Genomic DNA, 15,542 nt, shown 5'->3' on the forward strand with positions numbered 1-15,542 from the left:
GTGTGTGTCACCCAGCAAGCTGCTGTGGAAGCTTTGTTACTGAGAGCCAGAGAGAGCTCATTCTATTCACAGTCAATGAATTTCTGACATTTATGAACATTATTAGATGGTGAATTTTTTTACAAAATGTGCTGTCCAATCCGAGATTGGTGTAAAGCTGTGATCTGTTTCTGACTGAAAGTGAAGTTTCCAGCTGAGAATCTTCGGCCTGAAGTTTCCGAGTGTTTTTGTGACATTCCTGAGTTTTCCAATGTGAGGCAACGACAACAACAACTGGCATTTACCCATCAACAGGTTGAAATGTCGGGGACCCTTCACAGAGGGACAGAAGCTGGGTGGAAAAGGTAAGGAGACAGGTTTAGTGAGGGGCTTCCAGCCCTTAGGACCTCGGTAGGTGAAGGTGCCTCTGCCAGTGGTGGAGTGAAGCAAGTCGGGGGAGCTGAAGGTTTTTTTTATTTTGATTGTTTTATGGGATGTGGACGTCACTGGAAAGGCCGGGATTTGTTACCCATCCCTAATTGCCCTTCAGTGGAGTGGCCAGCTTGGCACTAGAGTCAACCACATTGCTGTGGGTCTGGAGTCACATGTGGGCCAGGCCAGGTAAGGGCGGCAGATTTCCCTCCCTAAAGGGCATTAGTGAACCAGATGGGTTTTCCCAACAATCGATGATAATTGTCACGGCCGCTGAGACTAACTTTCGAATTCAGGTTTATTCATTGGATTTGGGATTTGAATCCGTGTCTCCAGAGCATTAGCCTGGGCCTCTGGATCACTAATCCAGTGACATTACCACGATGCCACCTTCTCCCCTAATAGGAGGAGTGCAGGGAGCTTGGAGGGTTGTAGGGCTGGAGGAGGTTCCAGAGACTGTGTCATGGAGAGAGTGGCTGCCTCCATGGAGCTTCAAGCACGGCTCTGAAATGGGTCAGTGCAGGTCATGACCTCGGCCGTGCAGGAGATGCCTGCTGCCTTGAACAGGATGACAGATACTGTCAACACGTCACTGATCTAGAGCAAAGGGCTCCCGCCTTAGACCCGTTATCCCCAAACCCACAGGCAGTATCCAACACGCCGCCCCGTCTCCAGCTGAATCTGCCCGGCACAGGTAAGATGGTTCAGACTTTCCCAGGACCCTCAGGAGCTCTGAAACCCAGAGGGTGGAGACCCTCCAATGATGTGCAGGTTAGGTGGATTGGCCATTCTAAATTGCCCTTCGTGTCCAAAAAGGTTAGGTTGGGTTATGGGGATAAAGGGGAGAGGATGGAGTTGTGGGGCTTGAGTAGGGTGCTCTTTCCAAGGGCCGGTGCAGACTCGATGGGCTGAATGGCCTCCTTCTGCACTGTAAATTCTATGATTCTGTGGCAAGCCTTTGGGCAGTGAGGGCAGGGATGTGAGCAGCCTGTTCTACCTCTGCTGAAACCACACAGGGCAGCACGGTAGCATAGTGGTTAGCACAATTGCTTCACAGCTCCAGGGTCCTAGATTTGATTCCCGGCTTGGATCACTGCCTGTGCCGAGTCTGCACGTTCTCCCCGTGTGTGCGTGGGTTTTCTCCGGGTGCTCCGGTTTCCTCCCACAGTCCAAAGGTGTGTAGGTTAGGTGGATTGGCCATGCTAAATTGCCCTTAGTGTTTACAATTGCCCTTAGTGTTGGGTGGGGTTACTGGGTAATGGGGATAGGGTGGAGGTGTGGGCTTGGGTCGGGTGCTCTTTCCAAGGGCACGTGCAGACTTGATGGGCCAAATGGCCTCCTTCTGCACTGTAAATTCTATGATCCACCAAATAGAAGCACCAGGACGGGTCTGGGCTCCAAATTGTAATTCATCAAGTGTCTGAAATGGGGATTGGACAAGATATGAAGTTTCTTTATTTAATAATGATGCACAAACTGTATTGACTGGAACCACTTCCAGCTCTTGTCCATTCTTACATCCCGGGGCCAGCTCAGCCTTTCACTGACTCCATGCTGAATGTGAATCCAGGGTGGGGCCACTGGGTGGATGTGCAATGGGAGGATGAGTGGGTGAAGGAATGTTCAGTGAACAGGGAGGGGAAGGGGGGTTGGTGCTGCTGGTGGGAAGTGTTCATTCTGAAGGAGTCCCCCCTGAAACAGAGACCATTCATTTCTCACTTTGAAATGATCGAGCTGCAGTCTGTCCCCATTTTTGTTCAGTTTTTCAATATTTATATATTTAAATCTCGATTGAAACATAGTCTTGTTGTGACGCTGAGATCCAGAGGATTTTAAATCTGTTAAAGTCAATCCCCATTGAGTGCACAGGAGGACTCAACTGGTCCGAACTTTTTATGTTACAGATAAACCAAGATCTTACAAGATGTTTATCAGGGAATTGTTTTTCTCTGAGACCAGGGATGGTCAAACTCTGTCCCAAAGTTCAGATATGGGCCTTGAGCCTGGGCTATGGGGCCCACGTACATGGAGCATTATTCCTGGATGTCCTTTATCCCTGACTTTAATCACATTCCAATTGGGGGCCGTGCCATCAGCTGGCTGTACTCTAAGCTCTGGAATTTCTTCTCTAAACCTCTCTACTTTTCCACTTCATTTTCCACCTTTAAAACTCCCCTTATAACAAAACTCTCTGACCAAGACTTTGGTCATCGAACCTAATGTGTTCTCATGTTCCTGTGAAACTGCTTGGGACATTTAATAATGTTTAAAATCGTGATGTAAATATAGGTGTTATCGTTCAGTCAGACCTAATCTGATCACTGAGTGAGTGAGTCTGTACAAATGTAACTCAGATAGACGCAGCTTGTGACATAGTTCAGTCAGATCTGATCACTGAGTGAGTTATTTGTTAGGATGAGAGTGAAGGAGTGGGATTGAGCCACAGTCTGAGTCACCAGTTTAAGGACAGGGGGAGAGAAAATCTGGAGAGGGGAAAAGTATCAGGAGGAGACTGGAGACTGAATCTGGAACAATGAGCAGAGAGGGAGGGGAGTGTGTGGGGCTGAGATTCATAGATTTGGGGGAATGTACCAGAGAAACTGGAATGGTCTGTTCTGAATTTCTATCCTGCATTTACACCGAAAACCTCTGTAAACTCCTTTTACTGGGAGTTAGAGGGAGAGGGTTTGCAGACAAAAAATTCAACGTCACAATCTTGACAAGATCTTTCAGAATGACTTATTCCATGTATCTGATTATGAAAGGAGAAATGATTGATCTCTCTGGGGAAAGTTTTGAAATAATTTTGACTGAGAAAGCCTGGGACACACAGACACAAGGGCCAGCAGTGCTTCTCGGATTCAAACATGAGGTGTGCAAACAGGTCTGGTTTAGTGTCAGACGTTACCAGGGAGAGGAATGGAGCTGGTAGCTCGGGAATGAAAACAATGACTTCGGTTTTCCCAATATTTAATTGGAGGAAATGTCTGCACATCCACCACTGGATATCAGACAAACAGGCTGAGAATGTAACAAAGGTGGAGAGAGGTGGTGGTGAGCTGGAGCTGGGAGCTGTCAGTGTAAATGTGACAACTATCCAGATGGTGTTATTGTGGGAACATGTGGACGAGAAAGAAGAGGAGACAAGTCTGGATCCTTTGGGAACACCAGAGGTAACTGTGGGAGTGGGAAGGGAAGACATTACAAGTGATTCTCTGGCTCTGATCAGATGCAGAAGAATGGAACCAGGAGAGAGCAGCCGCACCCAGCTGGGTGACAGTGGAGAGGTGACGGAGCAGAATGGTGTGGCTGACCTTGTCAAAGGCTGAGGACAGAGGGGAGGACAGAGGGGAGAGTTTATCTTTGTCACAGTCACAGAGGATGTCATTTGTGACTTTGATAAGAGTTGTTTCAGCACGGTGACAGAGCAGAAACCTGATTGGAGGGATTCAAACGTGGCTTTCTGGGAAAAATGGACAGGGATTTGGGAGAGGAGAGGGGTGCTGGCGATGGGGCAGTAATTTGTAAGGATGGTGGAGTCAAGGGTTTGCTTTTTGACAAGGGTAGAATGACAGCAGAAGGGGAGGGACAGTACCTGATAGAGAAAAGATTCAACAAAGTCAGTGAACATGGGGAAGTTGGGTGATCAGTTTTGTGGGAATCGGGTCGATGGAGCAGGAGCTGGGTCTCATGGACAAGATGAGCTCTGAGAGGGCATGAGGGGAGATGGGAGAGAAACTAGAGAAAGATGTGGGTTCAGGGCTCGGGAAAGGATGAAATTTAGAGACAGTTTGGTCCGGTGGGCTCGTGGAAGGGAGGGAAGCAGCAGAGGCAGCTGATCGGATTTACTCAATCTCAGTCACAAAGCTCCACAAGCTCCTCACACTTCTTGTTGGAGGTGAGGATGGAAGAGACAGGGGAGAGCGAGAGTACTTCAAAAGGAACTAACTTGTGTCAGAGATATTAAAAAGTTCCAACACACTACGTATTTCACACAAATCTAATTTATTTGACTTTTAGCCAGAATATGAGTCCCTGTAAGTGGCTGCAGTTTATTTCCATCAGCAGAACCAGACCCCAATGAACACGGTTCAGTCCTGGGTGTGATTAACGGAAAATTCCAATCACTGTAGTTATTTATGAACTCGCTGATGTCTCAGCAGGCTGGATGAGGTAGTGAATCCCTTCCCACAATGGGAGCAGGTGAAAGGCTTCTCCCCAGTGTGAACCCGCTGGTGTGTCAACAGCTGTGACAACTGAGTGAATCCCTTCCCACACTCGGAGCAGGTGAAGGGCTTCTCCCCAGTGTGAATTCTCTTGTGCGTCAGCAGGTCAGATGACTGAGTGAATCCCCTTCCACACTTGGAGCAGATAAACGGCCTCTCCCCGGTGTGAATCCTCTGGTGTACAGTGAGTTGGGACGATCGCCTGAACCCAGTCCTGCAGTGAGAGCACCTGAACGGTCTCTTGTCAGTGTGAATACATTGATGGAGCATGAGTTCCTGGGAACTTTTATAGCATTTCCCACAGTCTGAGCATTGAAATGGTCTCTCCCCAGTGTGAACTCGCTGGTGTCTGAGCAGGTTAGCTGAAATAGTAAAACTCTTCCCACACTTGGAGCAGGAGAACGGTTTCTCTCCAGTGTGACTGCGTTGATGTGTTTCCAGCTCTGATGGGGAAATGAATCCCCTCCCACAGTCCCCACATTTCCACGGCTTCTCCCCAGAGTGACTCCGCTTGTGTCTCGACAGGCCTGATGTTTGTCTGAAGCCTCGTCCACACACAGAACACGTGTACGGTTTCTCCCCACTGTGAATGGTGCTGTTTCCTTCCATGTTCAAAATCCGCTGATATTCAGGCTACGGTAAATGGAGCAACTGGAGCTGATCTTGATGTGATTAAGTTTCTCGACTGTAAATCCTCCCCTTCCAATGACCCGTGAAACGGATTTAAAACTGAAAATAGGGAGTGAGCGAGAACCCCCAAAAACACAAAGGTAGGTGGTGAAATTGAGCTGAATGAATCTGGTCAATTGTGGGGCCGACACTGGGAAAAATGAAATGAAATGAAAATTGCTTATTGTCACCAGTCGGCTTCAATGGAGTTACTGTGAAAAGCCCCTAGTCGCCACATTCCGGCGCCTGTTCGGGGAGGCTGGTACGGGAATTGAACCGTGCTCCTGGTCTGCCTTGGTCTGCTTTAAATCCAGCGATTTAGCCCAGTGAGCTAAATCAGCCCCTGTTAAAAAGTCACCATGTAAACTGCTGGATTGTTGTAAAAACCCAACTGGTTCTCAGATGTCCTTCAGGGAATTGAACCTGCCAACCTGGAGTCCCACTCACTCATCATCCCTGTGCTCACTGACCTACATTAGGACTCCGTTAAGCAGCATCTCAGTGGAACATTCACATCCTTGTTTGCAAATCTTGCTGAATCTCCTGTGAAATTGATTAAAAACAGAAAATAGGGAGTGAGAGAGAACCACAAAGGCAGGTTGTGAAATTGAGCTGAATGAATCGGGTCATTTGTGGGGCCGGCACTGGGAAAATGTGACCATGAAAACGGCTGGATTGTTGTAAATACACAACTGGTTCATTGACATCCTTCAGGGAAGGAACCTGCCAACTGGTCTGGATCTACACTGGACTCTGACATTCTGCGAGACGGAGAGAGAAAGGGAGTAGTAGAGGCTGAATGATTGAAACAAGTATTTAATATATCTTCAACATGAGCAGAACTTTGACAGAATCTCCCAAACATCGATCTCCACCACCTCGAAGGAGCAGGGTAGCAGGAATATCTGAACACCATCATTTCCAAGTTCTTCTCCAACTCGCACACCATCCTGACTTATCTGACAGACACTACTGGATGTACAAAGCCATTGTCTTCATTCCCGGTTACAAACTCCGCTCCCTCACCGCCGACTCCATCTCTCTCCCTGGGAACTATCTGACACTGAATCAGACACTTCACAATCTCGGTCATATTTCACCCCAAGCGACTTCCGGGTGCGGCAATGACCAGCTGAGTCGCACGTTTCGGCATCTCCCGTTGGAACTTTTGGGCTCTTAATAGGAGCCCCAACGGCAATTTAAACGGCCAAAAACACTGTGCGGTAAACCAGAAGGGAATCCCCCCCCCGGACACGCATGGAAAAGGGAGAGGATAGCGGCCGGATTACGGAGGATCCTCTGGAGCAGCGGCAAGGAAGGGAAGCACAAAGCAAGATGGCGTCGGAAGGTGGCCGTTTGTTATGGGGCCCGGAGCAACAAGAGTTCCTGCGGCGCTGTGTGGAAGAGCTGAAGAAGGAGCTGAAGAAGGAAGTGTTGGCCCCGATATTACAGGCGATTGAAGGGCTAAAGGAGGTGCAGAGGACCCAAGAGCTGGAGCTTCGGGTCGTGAAGGCAAAGACTGCTGAAAACAAGGATGAAATACAGGGCCTGGTGGTGAAGGCAGAATTGCACGAGGCACAGCACAAAAGGTGTGTGGAGAGGTTGGAAGCACTGGAGAATAACTCGAGGAGAAAGAATTTAAGAATCCTGGGTCTTCCTGAAGGCGCAGAAGGGGCGGACGTCGGGACATATGTGAGCACGATGCTTCACTCGCTAATGGGATCGGAGGCCCCAACGGGCCCTTTGGAGGTGGAGGGAGCCTATCGAGTTCTGGCGCGAAGACCAAAGGCTGGAGAAATACCTCGAGCTATAGTGGTGAGGTTTCTCCGCCACACTGACAGAGAGACGGTCCTCAGCTGGGCGAAGAAAACCCGGAGCTGTAGCTGGGAGAACGCGGTGATCCGCGTATTCCAGGATTGGAGTGCGGAGGTGGCGAGAAGGAGGGCAAGTTTCAATCGGGCTAAGGCGGTGCTTCACAAAAAGAAGGTTCAATTTGGAATGTTGCAGCCGGCGAGACTGTGGGTCACACACCAAGGGAAGCACCACTACTTTGAGACGGCAGAAGAGGCGTGGACATTCATTGTGGACAAGAAACTGGAATAGTCTGGTGAGAGAAAGAGCTTCTGGGATCAAGTGGTGGGGTGATTATGTGGGGCGAGGAAGGGGAAGGGGGGGGGGGGATGATTTTTCAATTTGTTAATTCTGTGATCCTGTAACTTTTCTCTCTTCCCCATGTTTGGGGGGGGGGGGGAGTATGAGGAACTGTGGGCGCCGGTGGGACGGAAAGGGGAAGGACGAGAGAAATGCGCCATTAGGGGCGGGGCCGAGTGGGAAATGCGGGCTTTGTTCCCGCGCTATGGTAATTATGGCGGGAACAGGGACGCAGGAAGGAGAGGGCCTCGCACAGTGGGGGCCGAGGACAAGGGGGGAAGCCGAGGTCAGCCAGAGTTCGCTGACTTCTGGGAGCAACATTGGGGGTGCAATTACGCTAGAGGGGGATCTAGCGGAGAGGGGGGGGGTTAACTGGGTTGCTGCTGCTAAGGAGAAGGGGGAGCTGTTATGGGATGGGGTGGTCGAGGCGGGAGGGCACCGTCGGTGGGATATACGGGTACGTGGGAACCGGGTGAGGAGCTGGGTTAAAAAAGGGGATGGCTAGTCGACAAGGGGGGGGGGGGGTAAAGAGCCCCCCAACCCGGTTGATCACGTGGAACGTGAGAGGGCTGAACGGGCCGATTAAAAGGGCACGGGTACTCGCACACCTAAAGAAATTGAAGGTAGATGTGGTTATGTTGCAGGAGACGCACCTGAAACTGATAGACCAGGTCAGACTACGTAAAGGATGGGTGGGGCAGGTGTTTCATTCGGGTTTAGATGTGAAGATTAGGGGGGTGGCTATCTTAGTGGGGAAACGGGTACTGTTTGAGGCAAAGACCATAGTGGCGGATAGTGGGGGTAGATATGTGATGCTGAGTGGCAGATTGCAAGGGGAGGCGGTGGTTCTGGTGAACGTATACGCCCCGAACTGGGATGATGCAAATTTTATGAGGCGTATGTTGGGACGTATCCCGGACCTGGAGGCGGGAAAGTTGGTAATGGGGGGAGACTTCAATACGGTGCTTGATCCAGGGCTGGACCGGTCGAGGTCCAGGACTGGGAGGAGGCCGGCAGCGGCCAGGGTGCTCAAGGACTTCATGGAACAGATGGGAGGGGTAGACCCCTGGAGATTTATTAGGCCTAGGAGTAAGGAGTTCTCATTTTTCTCCCATGTTCACAAAGTATACTCACGGATAGACTTTTTTGTCTTGGGAAGGGCACTGATTCCGAAGGTGACAGGGACGGAGTATACGGCCATAGCCATTTCGGACCACGCTCCATATTGGGTAGACCTGGAGGTAGGAGAGGAAAAGGAACAGCACCCACTCTGGAGAATGGATATGGGCTTATTGGCGGATGAGGGGGTATGTTTAAGGGTGAGGGGGTGTATTGAAAGGTACTTGGAGCTCAATGACAATGGAGAGGTTCAGGTGGGAGTGGTCTGGGAGGCGTTGAAGGCGGTGGTCAGAGGGGAACTGATATCCATAAGGGCACATAAAGGGAAGCAAGAGGATAAAGAAAGGGAGCGATTGTTGAAAGAACTTTTGAGGGTGGACAGGCAATATGCAGAGGCACCGGAGGAGGGACTGGACAGGGAAAGACAAAGATTACATGTGGAATTTGACCTGCTGACCACGGGTAAGGCAGAGGCACAGTGGAGGAGGGCACAGGGTGTACAGTATGAGTATGGAGAGAAGGCGAGTCGGCTACTGGCCCACCAATTGAGGAAGAGGGGAGCAAAGAACAAAGAAATGTACAGCACAGGAACAGGCCCTTCGGCCCTCCAAGCCCGTGCCGACCATACTGCCCGACTAAACTACAATCTTCGACACTTCCTGGGTCCGTATCCTTCTATTCCCATCCTATTCATATATTTGTCAAGATGCCCCTTAAATGTCCCTATCGTCCCTGCTTCCACTCCCTCCTCCGGTAGCGAGTTCCAGGTACCCACTACCCTCTGCGTAAAAAACTTGCCTCGTACATCTACTCTAAACCTTGCCCCTCTCACCTTAAACCTATGCCCCCTAGTAATTGACCCCTCTACTCTGGGGAAAAGCCTCTGACTATCCACTCTGTCTATGCCCCTCATAATTTTGTATACCTCTATCAGGTCGCCCCTCAACCTCCTTCGTTCCAGTGAGAACAAACCGAGTTTATTCAACCGCTCCTCATAGCTTATGCCCTCCATACCAGGCAACATTCTGGTAAATCTCTTCTGCACCCTCTCTAAAGCCTCCACATCCTTCTGGTAGTGTGGCGACCAGAATTGAACATTATACTCCAAGTGTGGCCTAACTAAGGTTCTATACAGCTGCAACATGACTTGCCAATTCTTATACTCAATGCCCCGGCCAATGAAGGCAAGCATGCCGTATGCCTTCTTGACTACCTTCTCCACCTGTGTTGCCCCTTTCAATGACCTGTGGACCTGTACTCCTAGATCTCTTTGACTTTCAATACTCTTGAGGGTTCTACCATTCACTGTATATTCCCTACCTGCATTAGACCTTCCAAAATGCATTACCTCACATTTGTCCGGATTAAACTCCATCTGCCATCTCTCCGCCCAAGTCTCCAGACAATCTAAATCCTGCTGTATCCTCCGACAGTCCTCATCGCTATCCGCAATTCCACCAACCTTTGTGTCGTCTGCAAACTTACTAATCAGACCAGTTACATTTTCCTCCAAATCATTTATATATACTACAAAGAGCAAAGGTCCCAGCACTGATCCCTGTGGAACACCACTGGTCACAGCCCTCCAATTAGAAAAGCATCCCTCCATTGCTACCCTCTGCCTTCTATGGCCTAGCCAGTTCTGTATCCACCTTGCCAGTTCACCCCTGATCCCGTGTGACTTCACCTTTTGTACTAGTCTACCATGAGGGACCTTGTCAAAGGCCTTACTGAAGTCCATATAGAAAACATCTACTGCCCTACCTGCATCAATCATCTTAGTGACCTCCTCGAAAAACTCTATCAAGTTAGTGAGACACGACCTCACCTTCACAAAACCGTGCTGCCTCTCACTAATACGTCCATTTGCTTCCAAATGGGAGTAGATCCTGTCTCTAAGAATTCTCTCCAGTAATTTCCCTACCACTGACGTAAGGCTCACCGGCCTGTAGTTCCCGGGATTATCCTTGCTACCCTTCTTAAACAGAGGAACAACATTGGCTATTCTCCAGTCCTCCGGGACATCCCCTGAAGACAGCGAGGATCCAAAGATTTCTGTCAAGGCCTCAGCAATTTCCTCTCCAGCCTCCTTCAGTATTCTGGGGTAGATCCCATCAGGCCCTGGGGACTTATCTACCTTAATATTTTTTAAGACACCCAACACCTCGTCTTTTTGGATCACAATGTGACCCAGGCTATCTACACCCCCTTCTCCAGACTCAACATCTACCAATTCCTTCTCTTTGGTGAATACTGATGCAAAGTATTCATTTAGTACCTCGCCCATTTCCTCTGGCTCCACACATAGATTCCCTTGCCTATCCTTCAGTGGGCCAACCCTTTCCCTGGCTACCCTCTTGCTTTTTATGTACGTGTAAAAAGCCTTGGGATTTTCCTTAACCCTATTTGCTAATGACTTTTCGTGACCCCTTCTAGCCCTCCTGACTCCTTGCTTAAGTTCCTTCCTACTTTCCTTATATGCCACACAGGCTTCGTCTGTTCCCAGCCTTTTAGCCCTGACAAATGCCTCCTTTTTCTTTTTGACGAGGCCTACAATATCACTCGTCATCCAAGGTTCCCGAAAATTGCCGTATTTATCTTTCTTGCTCACAGGAACATGCCGGTCCTGTATTCCTTTCAACTGACACTTGAAAGCCTCCCACATGTCAGATGTTGATTTGCCCTCAAACATCCGCCCCCAATCTATGTTCTTCAGTTCCCGCCTAATATTGTTATAATTAGCCTTCCCCCAATTTAGCACATTCATCCTCGGACCACTCTTATCCTTGTCCACCAGTACTTTAAAACTTACTGAATTGTGGTCACTGTTACCGAAATGCTCCCCTACTGAAACATGTACCACCTGGCCGGGCTCATTCCCCAATACCAGGTCCAGTACCGCCCCTTCCCTAGTTGGACTGTTTACATATTGTTTTAAGAAGCCCTCCTGGATGCTCCTTACAAACTCCGCCCCGTCTAAGCCCCTGGCACTAAGTGAGTCCCAGTCAATATTGGGGAAGTTGAAGTCTCCCATCACCACAACCCTGTTGTTTTTACTCTTTTCCAAAATCTGTCTTCCTATCTGCTCCTCTATCTCCCGCTGGCTGTTGGGAGGCCTGTAGTATACCCCCAACATTGTGACTGCACCCTTCTTATTCCTGATCTCTACCCATATAGCCTCACTGCCCTCTGAGGTGTCCTCTCGCAGTATAGCTGTGATATTCTCCCGAACAAGTAGCGCAACTCCACCTCCCCTTTTACATCCCCCTCTATCCCGCCTGAAACATCTAAATCCTGGAACGTTTAGCTGCCAATCCTGCCCTTCCCTCAACCAGGTCTCTGTAATGGCAACAACATCATAGTTCCAAGTAGTAATCCAAGCTCTAGGTTCATCTGCCTTACCCGTAATGCTCCTTGCATTAAAACATATGCACTTCAGGCCACCAGACCCGCTGTGTTCAGCAACTTCTCCCCGTCTGCTCTGCCTCAGAGCCACACTGTCCCTATTCCCTAGTTCTCCCTCAATGCTCTCACCTTCTGACCTATTGCTCCCGTGCCCACCCCCCTGCCATACTAGTTTAAACCCTCCCGTGTGACACTAGCAAACCTCGCGGCCAGGATATTTATGCCTCTCCGGTTTAGATGCAACCCGTCCTTCTTATACAGGTCACACCTGCCCCGGAAGAGCTCCCAGTGGTCCAGATAATGGAAACCCTCCCTCCTACACCAGCTGTTTAGCCACGTGTTTATCTGCTCTATCTTCCTATTTCTAGCCTCACTGGCACGTGGCACAGGGAGTAATCCCGAGATTACAACCCTCGAGGTCCTGTCTTTTAACTTTCTGCCCAGCTCCCTGAACTCCTGCTGCAGGACCTCATGCCCCTTCCTGCCTATGTCGTTAGTACCAATATGTACAACGACCTCTGCCTGTTTGCCCTCCCCCTTGAGGATTCCCTCTACCCGTTCGGAGACATCCTGGACCCTGGCACCAGGGAGGCAACATACCATCCTGGAGTCTCTTTCACGTCCACAGAAGCGCCTATCTGTGCCCCTGACTCTCGAGTCCCCTATTACTATTACTCTTCTGCGCTTTGACCCTCCCTTCTGAACATCAGAGCCAGCCGTGGTGCCACTGCTCTGGCTGCTGCTGTTTTCCCCTGATAGGCTATCCCCCCCGACAGTATCCAAAGGGGTATATCTGTTCGAGAGGGGGACAACCACAGGGGATTCCTGCACTGACTGCCTGCCCTTTCTGGTGGTCACCCATTTCTCTGCCTGCACCTTGGGTGTGACCACATTTACATAACTGCGATCTATGACGCTTTCCGCCACCTGCACGCTCCTAAGTGCATCCAATTGCTGCTCCAACCGAACCATGCGGTCTGTGAGGAGCTCCAGTTCCTCACAGTGAGCAGCGAGGGAGATAGGTGGGGTGAGAGATGAGGAGGGAGAGATGGATCGGGGAGCGGAGAGAGTGAACGGGGTGTTCAAGGCATTCTATGAGAGGTTATATAAGGCTCAGCCCCCGGAAGGGAAGGAGGGAATGAGGTGTTTCCTGGATCAGCTGGAATTCCCGAAGGTGGAGGAGCAGGAGAGGGCGGGACTGGGAGCACAGATTGAGATGGAGGAGGTGGTAAAAGGGATTGGGAGCATGCAGGAGGGGAAGGCCCCGGGACCAGGCGGATTCCCGGTGGAATTTCATAGGAAATATATGGACCGACTGGCCCCGTTTTTGACGAGAACCTTTAATGAGGCCAGGGAAAGGGGGCAGTTGCCCCCGACTATGTCGGAGGCGACGATATCGCTCCTTTTGAAGAAGGAAAAAGACCCGCTGCAGTGTGGGTCCTACAGGCCCATTTCCCTTTTAAACGTAGATGCTAAGCTCCTGGCCAAGGTGATGGCGACGAGGATAGAGGACTGTGTCCCGGGGGTGGTCCACGAGGATCAAACTGGGTCCGTTAAGGGGAGACAGCTGAACACGAACATACGGAGCCTGCTAGGGGTGATGATGATGCCCCCACCAGAGGGGGAGGCGGAGATAGTGGTGGCGATGGACGCCGAGAAAGCATTCGACAGAGTGGAGTGGGACTACCTATGGGAAGTGTTGAAGAGATTTGGGTTTGGAGAGGGGTTTATTGGATGGGTACAGCTGCTATATAGGGCCCTGGTGGCAAGTGTGGTCACAAACAGGCAGAGGTCTGACTACATCCGTCTTTATAGAGGAACGAGGCAGGGGTGTCCCCTGTCTCCGTTATTGTTTGCATTGGCGATTGAGCCCCTGGCCATCGCACTGAGGGGCTCCAGGAAGTGGAGGGGAGTACTCAGGGGAGGAGAAGAACACCGGGTATCTTTGTATGCAGATGATTTATTGCTGTATTGTATGTTGCGGACCCAGTAGAGGGGATGTCTGAGATAATGCAGACACTCAGGGAGTTTGGGGAATTTTCGGGGTACAAATTGAATATGGGGAAGAGTGAGTTGTTTGTGGTGCATCCGGGGGAGCAGAGCAGGGGAATAGATGATTTACCGCTGAGGAAGGTAGCAAGAGATTTCCGGTACTTAGGGATTCAGATAGCCAGGAGTTGGGGAACCTTACATAGGCTTAATTTAACACGATTGGTGGAACAGATGGAGGAGGATTTTAAGAGATGGGACATGGTGTCCCTGTCATTGGCAGGTAGGGTGCAGGCGGTCAAAATGGTAGTCCTCCCGAGATTCCTTTTTGTGTTTCAGTGCCTCCCGGTGATGGTCACGAAGGCTTTTTTCAAGAAAATCGAGGAAAGTGTCATGAGTTTTGTGTGGGCTGGGAAGACCCCGAGCGTGAGGAGGGGGTTCTTGCAGCGTAACAGGGATAGGGGGGGACTGGCACTACCGAGCCTAAGTGAATACTACTGGGCCGCCAATATCTCAATGGTGTGTAAGTGGATGGGAGAAGGGGAGGGAGCGGCGTGGAAGAGATTGGAGATGGCGTCCTGCAAAGGAACCAGCGTACAAGCACTGGCGACGGTGCCGTTCTCCCCGAAGAAATACACCACAAATCCAGTGGTGGTGGCAACATTGAAAATTTTGGGGCAGTGGAGACGGCATAGGGGAAGGACGGGAGCCTCGGTGCGGTCCCCGATTAGAAATAATCATAGGTTTGTCCCGGGGAGAATAGATGGGGGATTTAGAGCATGGCAGAGAGCTGGGATTGTGCAACTGAGAGATCTGTTCGTAGACGGGACGTTTGCGAGTCTGGGAGCGCTGACGGAAAAATATGGGTTGCTCCAAGGGAATGCATTCCGGTACATGCAACTGAGGGCTTTTGCGAGGCAACAGGTGAGGGAATTCCCGCAGCTCCCGACGCAGGAGATTCAAGATAGAGTGATCTCAGGGACATGGGTGGGGGATGTAGGGTGTCAGATATATACAAGGAAATGAGAGATGAGGGGGAGAACATGGTGGATGAGCTGAAGGGAAAATGGGAAGCAGAGCTGGGGGAAGAGATTGAGGAGGGGCTGTGGGCTGATGCCCTACGTAGGGTAAACTCGTCGTCCTCGTGCGCCAGGCTAAGCCTGATACAATTCAAGGTCTTGCACAGGGCGCATATGACCGGAGCAAGGCTTAGTAAATTTTTCGGGGTAGAGGATAGGTGTGGGAGATGTTCGAGAAGCCCAGCAAACCACACCCACATGTTTTGGTCATGCTCGGCACTGCAGGGGCTCTGGGTGGGGGTGGCAAAGGTGCTTTCGAAGATGGTGGGGGTCCGGGTCGAGCCAGGCTGGGGGTTGGCTATATTTGGGGTTGCAGAAGAGCCGGGAGTGCAGGAGGCGAGAGAGGCTGATGTTTTGGCCTTTGCGTCCCTAGTAGCCCGGCGAAGGATATTGCTTATGTGGAAGGAAGCCAAACCCCCGGGCGTGGAGACCTGGATAAATGACATGGCAGGGTTTATAAAACTAGAACGGATAAAGTTTGCACTAAGGGGTT

At 50.5% G+C, this 15,542-nt stretch overlaps 1 protein-coding gene across 1 annotated transcript in view; it reads right to left on the reverse strand.

The window, feature by feature from the left end:
* Nucleotides 1-4,397: 4,397 nt before the first annotated feature.
* Nucleotides 4,398-15,542, reverse strand: part of LOC140417902 (uncharacterized) — a 32,312-nt gene continuing 21,167 nt past the window's right edge. The window contains exon 4 of the mRNA XM_072501334.1: nucleotides 4,398-5,270. Coding sequence (XP_072357435.1) covers nucleotides 4,545-5,270 — 726 coding nt within the window. The 3' untranslated portion in view covers nucleotides 4,398-4,544. The remainder of the gene's footprint in view (nucleotides 5,271-15,542) is intronic.

The sequence above is a fragment of the Scyliorhinus torazame genome, chromosome 5 (assembly GCF_047496885.1).
Source record: "Scyliorhinus torazame isolate Kashiwa2021f chromosome 5, sScyTor2.1, whole genome shotgun sequence".
NCBI classification, from domain to species: Eukaryota; Metazoa; Chordata; class Chondrichthyes; order Carcharhiniformes; family Scyliorhinidae; genus Scyliorhinus; species Scyliorhinus torazame.